Source organism: Anopheles marshallii, chromosome 3, assembly GCF_943734725.1.
Source record: "Anopheles marshallii chromosome 3, idAnoMarsDA_429_01, whole genome shotgun sequence".
Classification (NCBI taxonomy): Eukaryota; Metazoa; Arthropoda; class Insecta; order Diptera; family Culicidae; genus Anopheles; species Anopheles marshallii.
Window position 1 is genome coordinate 48819900 of NC_071327.1, and position 15849 is coordinate 48835748.

The 15849-nt window shown below is 40.1% G+C and overlaps 1 protein-coding gene across 1 annotated transcript; it reads right to left on the reverse strand.

The window, feature by feature from the left end:
- Window positions 1-1099: 1099 nt before the first annotated feature.
- LOC128713500 (uncharacterized) lies at window positions 1100-3521 on the reverse strand. Its single transcript, XM_053808360.1, has 6 exons — window positions 3383-3521; window positions 2282-2440; window positions 2109-2196; window positions 1544-2024; window positions 1286-1469; window positions 1100-1212 (listed from the first exon to the last, which is right to left on the reverse strand). Exons 1-6 carry the CDS (start codon window positions 3519-3521, stop codon window positions 1100-1102), a joined length of 1164 nt encoding a protein of 387 aa, XP_053664335.1.
- Between the last annotated feature and the right edge of the window lie 12328 nt (window positions 3522-15849).

The following is a 15849-nucleotide window of genomic DNA, read 5'->3' on the forward strand; positions in this document are numbered from 1 at the left end:
CCGCCCGTTGATTAATAATCCCTAACCACTGTAATGAGCTCGTAAATATAATTTCAAATTACATTTTAGCCAATAGCACAGCTCCCACACCGCATTGGTACCAATAATGGTCTACTAATATTTGTTTGGCTTTCAGCACTGCACCACCCGTAAGCAAGTGTGCTTTGTTGGTCACAACGGTACCCTATCACTGCCAGCTCTGTGAGCAATTGCAAGCTTCACCAGTACACCTGACACAATACTGCTGCTATCCAGTGCGATCGTAGAGGTGCTACATATTTGCTTCATGAAGTAGAGAGTTTAATTATGTCCAAATTTTCAAATCATCATTCTGACACGCGCGGCTACACATTACGATGCTGCTGTAGAGCAGAAAATCGATACACTCAACGATTGTGAAGGTGTATAGTGGCTGTAATGAAGCATTAATTTACAGCCTAACCTGCCCGAATCACACCCGTTTAGCGCCATTTCTGTGAATTCAAACCCTTAATTCATGAGAGTTGGTCGATAGCCTCTCGTCTCGTCGAAACGTCTTTATGGTTGTGGTATTGGTTCCAATAGTCAGTGCTTTAAATCGTAAGCACAATTTTGCAGTCATCATCAGTAACCATCTATGATTAACTTTCAAAAGAATTGTAATTAATCTATCAATCGATGATATGCTCCACATCGAAATGTATTTCAATATATTTATTTCTTTAATTAAGCAACTCGTTAATATTCCAATTCAGAACCGTTTGATACATTAGGTAAGAAGTCTAATGAAAACTAAGTTTGTTAGTGACGATTGCGAATAAAATGCTGGCTTTACCTTATAACTAAGAGCCTCTTCTAATCTATTGATGTTATGAGCTTTAGATTGATAAATTTTATTTATAGCTTATGGTTTGTTTCCAACTTTGAACAAAAGTGCCATATTTCACCTGCAGCGTACTATTAATTTATAATTATTAGAATCACTATCTACACAGTAACATTTTTTCCCATCAGTCAACCCATGGGCACAGGGTGAAGTACCCATGGCTTAATATTCCATCGACAATACTGCATGACTATCATCCGACGATGTAGCTAATTTCAGAAACGTACACCTTTTTTACACTGCAGCACATGCATTCTGCTGGTACAGCAATCGGAATCCTCGATTAGCCACGTCCGGTGTTTCGTTGCCGTTGGTCACTGTGTACACGACGAAAGGTCGGGCGCTTGCTGTTGAAGAAGATGGAACTAAAACATTCAACGTTTGGATACGACGAATTATAGCACCCACATCAACACTTACTCGTTACGCCTGGAAAGCCGAGACCGCAGAATCGATCTGAAGTCAAACCGGAGGGATTCGGTATGACAACGAAATCCGTCTGACAGGCTGCCCCGGACATGCTCAACATGGCCATACCCAGCAGGGCTGGATCGACGGCAATCGCATCACCGGATAGCGTAAACGCGTACCGATCATTTGAAGGCTAAAAAAAAGGCAATTTCCCAAATGAGGTCCCAAAGAAGACATTTCTTTCATGTCTAGAAATCCTAATCTTACCAGGGAGTATGTAATGGAGCATCGTGCAGCTGCAGGACGTATACAAATACCGTAGTTCGTGTTGGCTAGCTGTCGACTGCCTCGTGCACTGACCGTATTCAACGCAGGATTTTCTCCGAGCCCATAGTTAAGGCTGCTGATCTCACCGCTGTCGTCTGTGTAATACTGTAAACATCCAACCGGCGCCCGTTCTGCACTGGCACACGCTATCTGTGACAATTCTATGTTCCACAGGCGATTGAACGATATGTCCCCGTTGGTGGCGATTCGCAGCGAAATAGGACCACTTCCAACAAAGTTCACGTACAGATGTTGGCCCGTGTTTTCACCACAGATTGGTACCACCGAGGGACTTGCACCGACGATCGTCAAACGATCGGTATTGCACGACCCATCTCCGGTCGGTTGTTCGAGTGTCAGTGACCGGAAGTCGATGCGAAGCTGACAGATCCCACTGGAAGGTGTGATTGTGAATGAACAGCTGAAATTGAAGAGATGCACGACATATTTCTCTGCATTAAACACACATTCTAATATTCTTAATAGTATTCTGTCAGCTTCTTACGTTCCACCTCCGTTGTATGGTCCCGGAAAACCCGAGTTCGTAAAGTATGTGCTATTAAGGTTCGTGGAACCCCCGCAGGTTTTCGTATCTGTTTCCAAAAAAAATTAAAAGCCACATCATCAAACGATGTTCCACAATCACAAACCCCAAATGGTCCACATTGGTGTACTCACATACACAGCACACGGCCTGGTTGGTACGGGTGCTGCACGAACCGGACGACAAACCGCCGTTGTCTTTGCACTCGCCCGCAATCAAACATGTACCGGATAGGCCCGAGGGTGACGTGCACGGAACGTTCGCAATACGGCCAATCGTGTAGAAGGGAAAAACTGCATCCAACCGAAGGAAAAAAATATACAACCACAACCACAAACCCAAGAATTAGTCAATTTTTCACTGGTCAAATGGTTCTCGCCAACGCCACATGTGGTGTTTCGTTATGCGCCAACTATCGGAACTTTTGTGCATTCTATTTCGTGAAATATTTCAACTCTTATCTGCAACACCGTAAACAACTTCGTCTCACCGGACTTCATGATAAAGTGGGTTGTTTCAATGAAACGAACATTGCTTTCTAGTTTGATGGGCAAATGGGACGAATAAATAATACAAAAAAAAAAACGTTTTAGTTTTATGATGTTTAGTACGGTACGGTGAACTATTACGGCACGTGCTTCATCGTGACAGGTCAGTATGTACTAGTGGACAAAAATTCTAAAAGAAAAATCTAAACATTACTGATCTGTTGTGGGTGAATATTTTATAAAACGTGTCAGTTTTGATTAAGTTGATAAATAAAACTTGTTTATAAATTTGTGGTTTCTGTCTACTTGTTTATGCTTCACAATCAACAGTGACCACGAAAACTAACCAAAAGAACAATTTGACTCACAGTAGTCCGAAAGGAAAAACAGGGCCTATCAAATCCTAGAATATGACCAGACGAACTGTTATTCTGTTTGAGCTGTTATTCTTTAATTAGTACACCTCGAACATAACTTCAATATCCTATTTCACAGCCTTCTGTGATTGATGCGGCTAATTCCAGTTTATATGACCTATTCGATACGTTAACGTTTTCCACTTTAAGCATGATCGAACCGTACAAATCTCACACCTAACCGATAAAATAAAAAGTAGTACACCATGTTCCGATCACTGTCGCCAATTTTCTCCATTTTTGCCACACATTATTTTTGCCATTTCTTGACACCGATTTGTGTCACAGCGCAACCACTTTTCATCACCATAGCGCGAGCTCAATAACTCACATCTTCCACTACGCTGCGACGTGTGTGATACTTCCAGCTCATTTTCGCCTTTCATTAACGTTGCATTCGGTAGCTGATGTGTATAGCAGCTGCAAACGTGCAGTACACTAAGAACTAAAATCACTGTCCACCAATCCATGGCAGAGCGAACCAATTAAAATTAAAAGCAGTTTTTTTTAGTAGGAAACGAATCAAATTTAAACGACAGTTTCCGCTGTTACCGGAACGTAACCACCTATGTCGATCCAAAACGATCGCAAGACTATGGCGACATATTGTTGCACGGACCTTGTCTAGCCCGTCGTTCCGCTCCGGAAAAAGGTGATAATTCCCATTCCCGGTGCATGTGAAACGTGTGTACGTTCAGGTCAGTTGCTTCTGGACATAACTTGCGAACGCAAGCAGTCTGTCGGTTCTTTTTTTCGACATATGAAGATGTTTAGTCTGCACACTTAGTTGAATGCTTCAGTGGAAAGGGTAGCCGGTAGAACACGGAAACGCATGACCGAGTGTGATGCTGACTGATAGACTTTCTTTTTTCACGCGTCCAAACAGAGAGTGAAAACGCACCGGGAGGTGTCTTGGTATTTGCACAATCGATTAGCTAAACTGCGACGGTGCTCTTGAGGCTGCTATGGGACCATATCGAATGTGTGCCACCTAACCTAGATTTGCTAGAGTTCATGATCTACAGCATCGCATACGTCATAAAGGTGACTCAATGACGTTCAATTGTACGTTGTCGAGCAGAATTGTTCATCTGGAATGAGTGTAGATTGTTTTAATGTTTCAGTTCAGAAGGAATTGCATTATGCAGTTTATACTAATTATTCTATCTTAACTGTCTTGGTTCGGTTCGTGTTGTTTTTTAGGTCGTTACTCTTGTCGATGTAGTTTATTATGTTACAGTTTTGTAACAGTTTATTTTCCCTTGTTTTCTGTTGAGGTTGAATTTATTGTTCTAGTATGTTGTTCCTGAGATTGTACCATTTGATATTTAACTGGTGATGACATACATCAAAACATTCAAATTAGGGTTCAGTTGGGTTGGGGATGTTCATGTTGGAATCAGTAATGCTGAGCCATGTTGCAGTATGTACATCATTTAGCACGACCAGCGTCTCGTAAAAAAAACACGAATTCAAAGATGGACCCATCTTTTTTCTGCTAATCCTTTAAAAAATACAACAATTTACAGAACGTCAGCACTTTAAAGTGAATATTTTAAGTTAAACCTGCCATTAATATCAATACAGAAAGAGTACATAGTGCGTACCTAACGACGCATACTTGAAAATGAGAACATGTCTTTTGAACTTTTTGAAACTTACTTTATTTTATTGTAATATCAAATCTCTGATGACATTCCGAACGATATATTGCTTAACTCTCTGAGCACTTAATATTATGCATAATATATATACAATCAAATAAAACATTAAACATCGCCTTTCTATAAACTCCGACAAAGGGACCTTTTATGGGAAATGGTTGTAGCCCAGATTGTCTACTACAAACCTATACAAAACACCCTCCCTCGTCAGTGTTATTCGACTTATCTTTATATCTTCCAGCCCATTGCACACCTCATTCTAAAAGCATTCCGAACCTTTCAACACATTTTCATTCAATTATGGTCCTTCCGAAAAGCTTTATTTTGCAAACGTTCTATTTTATCAACGATAAGCGATGTGAGATAAACGCCTTATTCTGCAGTACAAATACAACTTCAAACCACAAAGCAATGGGGCAAGCCTAACACAAACACAAAGAAAAAAGCACATTCAATGCATTTTTCTCACAATTCATCACATTCAAACAACAGCGGAAACGATTTGATAGCAAAAAGTGGAAAAAAATAAGCCATTCAACTCGTACGCTTCCATTTGATGAGTTTGACTAGCGAGGAGAAGTATATTTCCGATCCTCGCACGGCTGGTAAATAGCAGCACAAAAATGTGTCAAGAAAATGCCACATAATGTTTTTAAAACACTCTCTACTGCCCACGACGATGTGGTTCGATCCATACAAACCCACCTACACACATGTACACGCTAACCTACCAGCTCGAACCAGGAAAACCAAAAAGGCATCAAATTTAGAAGTCAGCATAAACCTACGCTTCCTTCTCCGCCATCACCACCACCGTGAGCCGCCAACCACCTGGGGTGAGTTTATTTGTTTTGATCTTATACGCCATAAATATACTCTCACAATGGTGGTCTGGTGGAAATACACTTACCTTGCCTAGTTATTCCTACCGCTACTACTTGCCACTACCCGGAAATTCTTGTTGCAAACACATACACACGACCATTCACAGACGGGTGTATGTGTGCCGCCGTTTCGTTTATGAAGAAAAAAAAAGAACGTAGGGACTCCGTGCGGATCCTGCTAATCCACTTGATGGGATTCTATATTTCATGGACGGATTGGCGGAGGGTTTTTATGGTGTGGTTCCAACGCTGGTATACACACATCCAGCTCCTTTCACTTACTTACGGATGTTCTTAACCTTTCCGCATATTCTACGCCTTTCCGTTCCATTCCGCCCGATGTAATGGGTGAAAGCTCAGTACGTTTTTTTTTAATTCACTCTCCCCGTCCGCTCCAGTAAACATCTTAAGATGTTTGAATGTGTTTTAAACGGGTTTTAGTGTTTATCTTGCCAGTCTCATAAATATTGCAAAATGGAAATTTAGGTGTTAAGCGGTTCCTCGCGGGAAGCGAGAATCCGGAGCAACAGAATGGAGAATCAAGAATTCTAAATCGCTGTATCGGGTTGTTTATCAAGCGCGATATATTATTGAAGTATATCTAACTATTATAAATTGTTATTGTTTTCTGCATGTTTAATGAAACAGATCGTTTTAAAATAATTATGGCTCAAGGTGATCCAATGGTAGCGTGCTAAACGTTTGGTTTTACACACCACGGTCCCAGGAATCGGTTTGGCTATCTAACACTTAAAATAGTAATTACTTACATAATATATTGATCTTGCCTAATAAATCATCTTCTACGCTGTGATTTACTTTGAAAGAACTAGAAAGTTCTGTTCATTCGTGAAATTTTCGGATAATAGTTACTTTACTTTTACAGTATATTTATTATTTCTTACATCCAATAAGACCGCTTTTTCTTTATTATCTTTTACCAGTTTACTTGATTTTTTCAGTTCATTACATTTTTGTTTTGTAAGTATTGTGTAAGTAAGTATTTTCTTTAAATTCATTTTATTAATTTAATAAATGTTTGAGGATCTTATTTCCTTTCCCTTTGTAAGCTCGGGAGATTCTTTTTTTTTTTGCTCTTTTCTGTCAATAATTGAACCCAGTGGACCTTAGTTAGTTTCTTTATCGAATTATGTAAATAAAACCAATTTTTTGACACATTAAATGGCCTGACATGAACACGTTCACTGTTTTACTTTATAGATCATAGTAAATTACTATTAGAGGGAAAAGCAAGTCTTCATTTACCCAATGTGAATAGTTTCGAAATAATCAAGTTAATTACTAAACTGCATAGTATACAATCTCTAGCTGATTCAAAGTTTTTGTTTCAAATAGTTTCAAGTTTGTTTCAAAAAACTTTTTTTTCCTATTGTTCAGTCAATTCATCATTTTTTCACCCACGTTTTGTGAGTACTGCACTCTAAGACAAACAAAACTGCAAACCACCCACAAAAGGATTGTGACCCAATTAAAAACTGTATGCTGACATGTTGTTTGTGTTCCTGGATATATCAACCAATCCAGTTCACTCGATTTGCAATGCACTTTTTTGCACAGTTTCAGTTCCCACTGACCCCATTTCGTGCAGACATGCAGCAGAAAGGATAAAACGGTTTGGCAAAAAGTACCACCATCAGAAGGTGGACATCTGCATACAGTGACACGCAGCACGCAACACAAGGTGTGACCCGTCCGTTTGTGTCTCTCTTTCTCTTTCTCTCTTGGAAAATTCAAATGACAATTGCCAATCACCTTATCCCATCCCATGCGAAACGTACACGGAACGCCCCTTGGACTGTCACCGCAAGAGAGCACGACCAAAGCGACACCAGAGGCTTACCTTTCCGCCGGATGACTTCGAAAGCCATTCAATTAAGCTAAATGTAATGAAAATGCTCTACCAAACTTGAGCCCGGTGCTTACTCTACTTAATTATATGCCATTTGGAATGTCCAGGCCGTACGACGATGTCTGCCGGAAGAACTGTTGGGTGTAGGGACGGTATAGCTTGACAGAGGGACATTACCAATGGAACGGCGATTTCGAAGCACGAACCAATAGTGCCATTCAGATCTGTGCGAAGCTCGTACTTGAAAGCACACCGGATTTGTGCCTGATCCCGGTCACAAGTCCTTGTCTCAAACGAACTCAACCAACGAACTGTGTGCAGTTGGCGGTACAAAAACGGTACAACACATTCCTCCTACAGCGTACCACCGTTTGGTTCGGTTTGCTCGGTTTGGCTTTTCGGCGTGTGATTTTGTTGGCACATTTACACTCTAACACTTCGCACCGGAGAGGAGGGATTTTGCGTGGCCGTCCCACTTGAAGCAGAATCATTTCAGTAAATTAGAATCATGTTTACCGAGCAACAATTACTCACGAAATCGTTCCCACCCAGGACCACCACCACTCGTTCGACCGTTCGTGTTCGTACATCCTTCACTTGGCAGTGCTGGATCAGTGCTGGCTGAAGATACCAATATCAGCGTATAGCACGATCGGACGAAATTATGTAATGATAATCTGCTTACAGAACGGCAACGAGCGGACGTGCGGAAAGAACAACACGGACAGAGGTGACATCTTTGCCGTGCCGAAAAGCACGGAATGACTCATAACACATTGCTGGCAGACGCTCATTTCGTCAAGCGCACGGATAACATCGGGCTTGTTTGCATATGCTCTCATGCGGACGGTTGGTAAAGTTTATCCGCTCTAGTTAGTCTCATCTTCCGAAGGAAAACACGTTCTACGTGTTCGTCCAACAACAACATATCGCCATTGTTTGTATCGTTTCATCAACCAATTCGGGCCGCTTATCATTCCGGAGAGTACAATGTACGTCCTATCGTGCATACTGCTTTACGGGAAATTTATCTCAGTCGAAACAACACTTCGAATGGGGAGTTGATCGCATCACAAGTTTCGCTTTGTTTCATGAAGTAGGTTTTTCATTTTGCTTAATAAATGGAACACATGACTATTTTTGCAAACCTGTCACAGTTGGATGCAAAGTTGAATTCTATTTCTAGAATAATTATACTTAATGAAGATATACTTTCAGAAGGAAAGATTCCCAATGAATTGTCCCTGTCACTGCAATGCCAACCTTATATCGCACATCGAATTAATCTTGCCAGACTCCGATGCATTAGTCATATCATCAGACCCCCAACGACCAACCCAGTCCCCAATTATTTTTGAATCTTCCACGTAGACACAGGAGACGAGGTAGGCCCAAACTGGAATAAAGTGATTGCGTTGATACGTCCATCAAAAAGACCAGGATAATAGATTGGCAGGCAACGATGGTCGCTCATTTGCGCTTCATAGTACTAATGCAGCAGTCCAAGACAGCGTAGTGCTTGTAGCTAGCTGTAGTTACTTATCACTAGTTTTATAGTACCGTTGTCACTTATTCACATTTGTTGGATCTCAGGGGTCCGACAATACTTCTTATGTAATGCATAAATGAAATAAAATAAAAAAACAACGACGCATCTACTGTGATAATGATTGCAATGTCGAAAACTGGTCCTGGTACGCTCATAACGAAACAAAACTCGATCGAAAAGTCATATTCGGCACAATCGGCACATATTTTTGCATCTCGTGGATAACGGTTGCAACCCATACAAAAGCTATATCCCAATGATAGAATGTACCGTTACACATAGGATCCCGGAATTCACTGCATATCCTCATTAAAAGGCCTAGTACCTGTTTTCACGACCAAGACCACGAGTTCGTTATGTTTGAGATCACATAGTTGTGCCTGATCGATTGATGTGGCCTAATGATTGACATGGTTTGTTACATGTCTGGGCATATCTTAAGTAAATTTCTTCCACACCGATCACCAAAACACGTAAATAGTTGCTGGAGACACTAAGAGCCTATCGAAGCACACAGACTTTAACGAAACAAATATTGGCCGGAATCATACTCTATGCCAGTTTTTTTTTTTTTTTTTTTTGTATGCGTTTTGACGTTTCCAGGCTTATCCGCTTACAGCTCGCCATACAAATAAAAAGCCATGTTAAGCCTAGGAAACAAGGATTAGATAGGTTTCCTAATGAAAGCAGCTAACCCAAGCTCGACAAATGTCAAACAAAGATTTTTGCTAACTGGTCTGAGCCAGGTTAGGTCATGTTTCCCGTGTGCGAAAAATGTAAACATTTTTTTTTTAAACGAAAACAACTGAAAAAGAATTATTTTAATAATCAGGCTTACATATTATTTCAAATGAAATGAAGTTAAAAATTAAATTACTAAGCTTTAATCGATTTTTCTCCAATTGTAATGCCGAGAAAATGATCCCTTGTGTCATTGTTTACGTCAAAATGCCATGTCCTTTACGAATCTGTACAGAATGATACAGCCTGGTTCCTGGATTATTGGACAGATATAGGCTAAAAGCTTAAGCTTTCTAACTTTTGTATGAACTGCCCTATTATTTGATAGATAGTTATGCCTAGTATGTCTTGTATGTCTCGAAAATAACATTATAGGTCTAAACCTCACGCAATGATCCCATTTGCTTTGTCTATTGCCTTTTTTTTCATTCAAAATACTAAGCAAGCTTTAAAAGTTCGATTAGATAATTGCTGATCTTTTTTTGTCAAATATATTATATGAACAAGTATGAACAAATGTGTTATATGATTTCACCGCCAGTAAACCCTTTTCGCAAGATCTGCAAGCTTATCAACTAACGCTTTTTGTAAACAGACCTGAAGAATTACCTGAAAAGGCAAACATCATCTTGCAACCTGCATGAATTTACTACAGCGTCTTCTTGCTTCTACAAATCTCACTTCATTAATCATAAATACGATAATAACATTTCCAGTACCAGCTGCTTAATGACACAACTGATTCGAAATCAAAACTCAGCACCCAGAAAACTGAAGATTCATTCCATTGTTCCTAAATGTGTTATAAATCCTTCGTGAACCTACATCAACGACATCCCGCAATTATGGTGGTAGCATTGCGCAGGCAACCCACTTCAACCTAGAGACATTTTGAAAATGTTGCCGTTGCTTTCTTCCATTTCTGTTTTTTTTCTCGCTCCCGGTCTTGGTTCGTTATGAATTGTCTCTTTTTCACTGTCTATGAACTAAAAAACAAAACCCATACCCACGCTTGTCAGGCGGGAATGATTAACCAAATTTGGATAATTAACGGAAACTCAATTAAAGAACCCCTGCTCGAACTTCCCAAGAAGCAAAGTGTCTCCGTTCGTCGAAACAATGAGCATCATTATGAAAAATGCGTTTATTTGTTCTCGGCTCTTCTACTCGGTGGTCCGTTTGTTCACCGTTTCGCTCCGTGCTGCCAAAAATAAATTGTAAATGGAATTAATGCATGGTAGAGTCAAAACGGTAAAAAGATAGAAGGTTTAAAAAGCAGCCCAAACAAGTAACAAAAAAACCCGAATAGCCTGCTACATGTTGACTTTCATACGATAACGAATGAAAATTTAATGCAACAACGCAACAAGCGTTACGCGTTAATCGAGTTTACGCAAGTGGGTAAATTTGTTTCTGTTGTTTCTCGGAATCAGATCTGGTTATAGTTAGAGAAATGGTTAATTTTTGTTCTGATATTTTGCAGGTTCTGTGTTCGTCTGGTTTTTATCTTCATTTAAAGTTTTTACTTCATACTTTCTCTGTACCATTTTCACATGATATCATAATTTCTTACAAATGGCTTTCTTTGGGCTTATGGGACGAACAAACAATTTTATTAACTACGAATAATCCTGAATCATACTGATGGATACTATAAATAAATGCATTACTAGTATATGAGATAATATACATGAGGTATATGAGAGTATATAATCATAAAAAACTCAATGTAATAGAGTCAGTAAATATTGTGAAATAAAGATAATTTCTTAAAAAAAAACCTTGACATTCAAATAAACTCTTGCTAGCTTTCCCTTCTCCACAAAAAAGGATGTTCAAAAAACAACATCCAACTCATCGTTAATAATGATGACAAATGGCTAAATCACTAAGCCACAGTCGAACAAGACACAAAGCTTCTTCCTGTCTTAAGGCATTTTTCACCGTTCTCTGTTATATGCTGGATACAACATTCTCGTTAAATACAAAGAATGCTAATTTCTGACCAAATCTCTTTGAACCGCATGAATACCCAGACGGTCGGATGGTCCGTGATGGACGAATGTTGGGTAAACCCGCTATTACCTTATTGACATTTTTTCTTTTTCTCGCTCCTAACTTTTCAAAAATTCAAAGCTTCATGTTTTCTTTTTATGTTTTCTTTCTCTGCTTAACGAATCTGAAATAAGGTGTTTGGCCCTGTAACCACGCTTTGCCGTAGAGCCTGTAAGACCCTGTGTAACGTCTATGTGAGTAGCGCAAGAGTTTTTATTTCACTGATGTGATATGCTTTAATCCCAGATCACTCATTCTGGCCAGCTTCAGCCCGGTCGGCTGAGGCTACTGTACGTCTCGTAAAGCCATCGCTACGAAACGTTTATTTCAATCAACTGAACCGACCTCGGTCCATACAGCACGGCTCAACTCATCCGTTGGCAGACGGCCAGCGCACGATTTAAGGACCAATTTGCCCAAACCACCCGCATTCAAGTGCGCCAACCTTTTTCGGCTGCTTGTCCTTGCTACGTAAAGCACTTTCTACCGCAAAACTTCACATGCCGGCTCACAGTAACAATGGCTTCCTGTTCGTAAAAACGAGAAGGTGTAAATGGAGCATCCCCGATGTGACCGAACGGAGGCGCCCGGTCACGTTCGGTGGTCGAGTCACGGACAGGATCAAAATCAGCTGTACCACGTTTCGTGCCGGGTCTGCCACCTGCCTATCACCTTCCTGCCCTTTTTCCCCTGCAACGGCACGTTCTCGCTTTCGACTTGTAATCATGAAAATTAAATTTATTCAAATTAAGAGCCCTAAAGTTTGTGCCCCGGCCCCGACATCGCACCCGGTGGTAAACGTACGAACATCATCCTTCGCTCCCTGCTCAAAGCATCGAACCTTTGTTTCGGTTTTGTTTAAAGCCAAATTTGTCGTTCCCTTGCTTGAAAAAGTGCGCCATAAAAGCAAGGCCCGTTCGTCAGGTGAATCAGCCGGCGCGTTTTCCCTACTGCCGCCGTACGACCACAGATACCGTCTCGACCGGAAGCGGGGAGTCTAACTTTGAACGCCACGGTCATTACGCTCGTCGTCATTGTCGGCCATTGCCGAACGCGCCGTAAAATGTCATCGCCGAGACGCAGAGCTTATTCCCACAGGCGGGACCATCCCTACCACGGTCACGATCCGGCAACATCCTGATGATGGTGTGGGGGAGCAAAGTTTTCCATCGGAAAAGTCTATGCACAGGGGATAAAAAATCGCTCTCTTTTCGCCCTTTCTCTGCTCAGTTTCGCTGCGTTGCTCCTTTCTGGTGCGTTTGGTGACATTTTTCTTCTATCCGCAGTACTTAAATAAACGTATTATGATTATGTTTCGGCTACATCAACAGCTGCATCGAAGTGAAAGTTTCCTGGTCGCTGTGCAGTGGCAAAGTGCTCTCCTAGGGCTAATTTGGATGTGCATAAATTTTGCCATCGACAACTTGTTTTGGTGCATTGTGGTGAACTCAAACTGGTTATTGCCGATGCTCGATTGAATGCAACGAGTCAACATTAGTATGTATTCGTAGTATTTACTATTTTTAAAGTGTTTTTAAAGCGATAACTGCAGTAGATCACATTAATTCACACCATAAAAATGAAATTTTTAAATATATAAAAATAAACAGAAAAAAAAATCAAATATTTGCAAAATATGGCAGTGAAATTTTCAGCAGTGTTATACTCATAAACTATCATACAATTGGTAAAATTACTAAAGGGTCACTTATATTTTCAAATTAAAATATTAGTTCTTCTAGGGGATTTATGCATGTGTTCTGTAACAAGCGTTTTTATTATTTTACCAGTATTTATCTATCAGGTAAACTTATCAGATTGTTACAGGTTGGTTCTCTGCAGGAATTTCTATGGTGCATTCTATATCGACCAACGTTTCTTCACGTCGCTTCACGTTTCTTGGGCGGTTCACGTTATGAGAATGATACCGGACGTCCCATCCTGTTATGTCCTTTTAGGTCGTCCACGTGGACAAGGGAGGCATAGTAGGCGCAAATTGAGATGGAGTGATGGCCTAGATGCGTTCGCTAAAAAGGCCGGGATAATGGATTGGCTGACGACGGTGCTCGACCGTTAGTGGTGTCGACGAGTTAAGACTGTTGATAAGTAAGTAAGTGAGACTTTTTAAGCATATAGGTTTGCTCATTAAGTTCGTTAAAAGAGGTACTCGCTAAGAGGCAATCACTCAATCTTTTTTTTTTAATTTGATTCCATTATGGCGACATACGTATTTTTATTCTATACGTCTTCGTAGTACAATATCATTAACTAACTCTTCATTTATTTATTATATTCACATCAGACAAGAGATTTCTTAGTTATGTTATCTACCGTAGAAAAAGAAATAAAAGGTCTGTTTGCTTCTGAAAATACGACCTCAACTTAAAATACAAACTAACCATTCTTCTTTCACCATATAAATTGCTACTTTTACCTAAATTTCTCTGCTCCCTTACGCCATTACATTGCAATCCAGACTAGCCTCATCTCATTTTCACAATTTCCATCTTCCGCTGCAATTTTTACGATACATTACTCATCCACCAAATTGAAATGGACCAGCTTTTATGCAAGCCACTTAGCATCGTTTCAATTTAAATTATCCACCACAGCAGCAACATCGCATTTCGCAGATGGTTCATGGCGAAGTTGCTGTCTGTTTTCTGCTCCTCGCCTTCCATCATTTTCATTTCATTTCAACTCACGCTCTCTCATCTTTCCTGTCGGATTTCTTCACTCAGGTCAGCTAAACAGGATAAAAACCAAAAAAAACCCAACCCAAGTAGTTCCTCAAGTTGGCTTCCAGGCTTACAAATTCACAGCAATGCTTAAAGACTACTTTTAATTTCGATTTCTCTTTCAAACGTTCCTTTATGAGCTGCTGCCACCGGAGCGCACAAAGCGAATTGTCAATGAAAGCACATTTTTTATTATGCGTCATCGACAAAATCCCGCGACCTGGCCGGGGCGGTAGTGGAAGCTCAAGTGTGGAAAATGCCGTGGCAAAATGGTTCGCAACGTAATCAAAATGAAATGTGCTGGTATTACTCAACTGAGCCGCCCAAACGTCCGGTTGGCGCTGATCGTTTTCGGTTTAAAACGTTGTTCTCTTTTTTCAAATTTTTCTCCCTCCTCTTCACTTTGCAAATTATCCATGTGCCAATTGGCTTAATGAGAATAAATGAAGGAGATTACGAAAATTTGCCAAACGCCTGTATTTGATCTGAGGAGAAGTTGCGACAAAAAAAAACAACAAATAGAAAAAAAAGTTGTAATGTTTCCACGAAAACTTGTTACCGCTAATCAAAGGCGGCTATGACGTGCAATTATTCATTGTTACAATTCAAACATTTTATGAATGGTAATTTAAAAAATTATTATTATTATCAATTCATAAATTGAGTAATTGAGAAACGAAATATTAACTAAATTGTTATATTACTACACTTACTACTTTCTACCGCTGTTTTTGTGTTTTACTTTTTTAATTATTAGAACCTATTGAGTGTACAAGATAGTTTACAGCATCTTTTTTTCATAATTAATATCAGATAATATCATAATATCATAAATAATTATTATGATAATTGGGAAGAATTGTTGCATAAGTTTTATTCACCCTAGCGCCATAAACGCAAGGAACTAATTTGTGACACGAATCGAAAACGATACGTGGTATCCTACGTACTGCGTTCCATGTATCCTCGTATCCACAGTACACTCATACACTAGAGCTACGTATTCGCTATTCCCCGAATAGTTATTTACTGTACCAGCAACTACAAATCTAATGGTTAAACCTACATTCCGCAACCGACTGTTGCTTAGCCGAGTTCATTACCATTCCCCAGTGAGAGTTTGTTCGGATGCAGTTCACAATAAATGACTCCATTCTAATTCCACTGTAATTCGGTGTTGATTAACACGGATCACCCGAATTTGGCTGATGCTAATGGTTACCGCCAAAAATGGGTGATGTGCTATACAAAAAGCCAAGCAAGTTTTGACAGCGGCCCCACGGTAACTATTGCAATT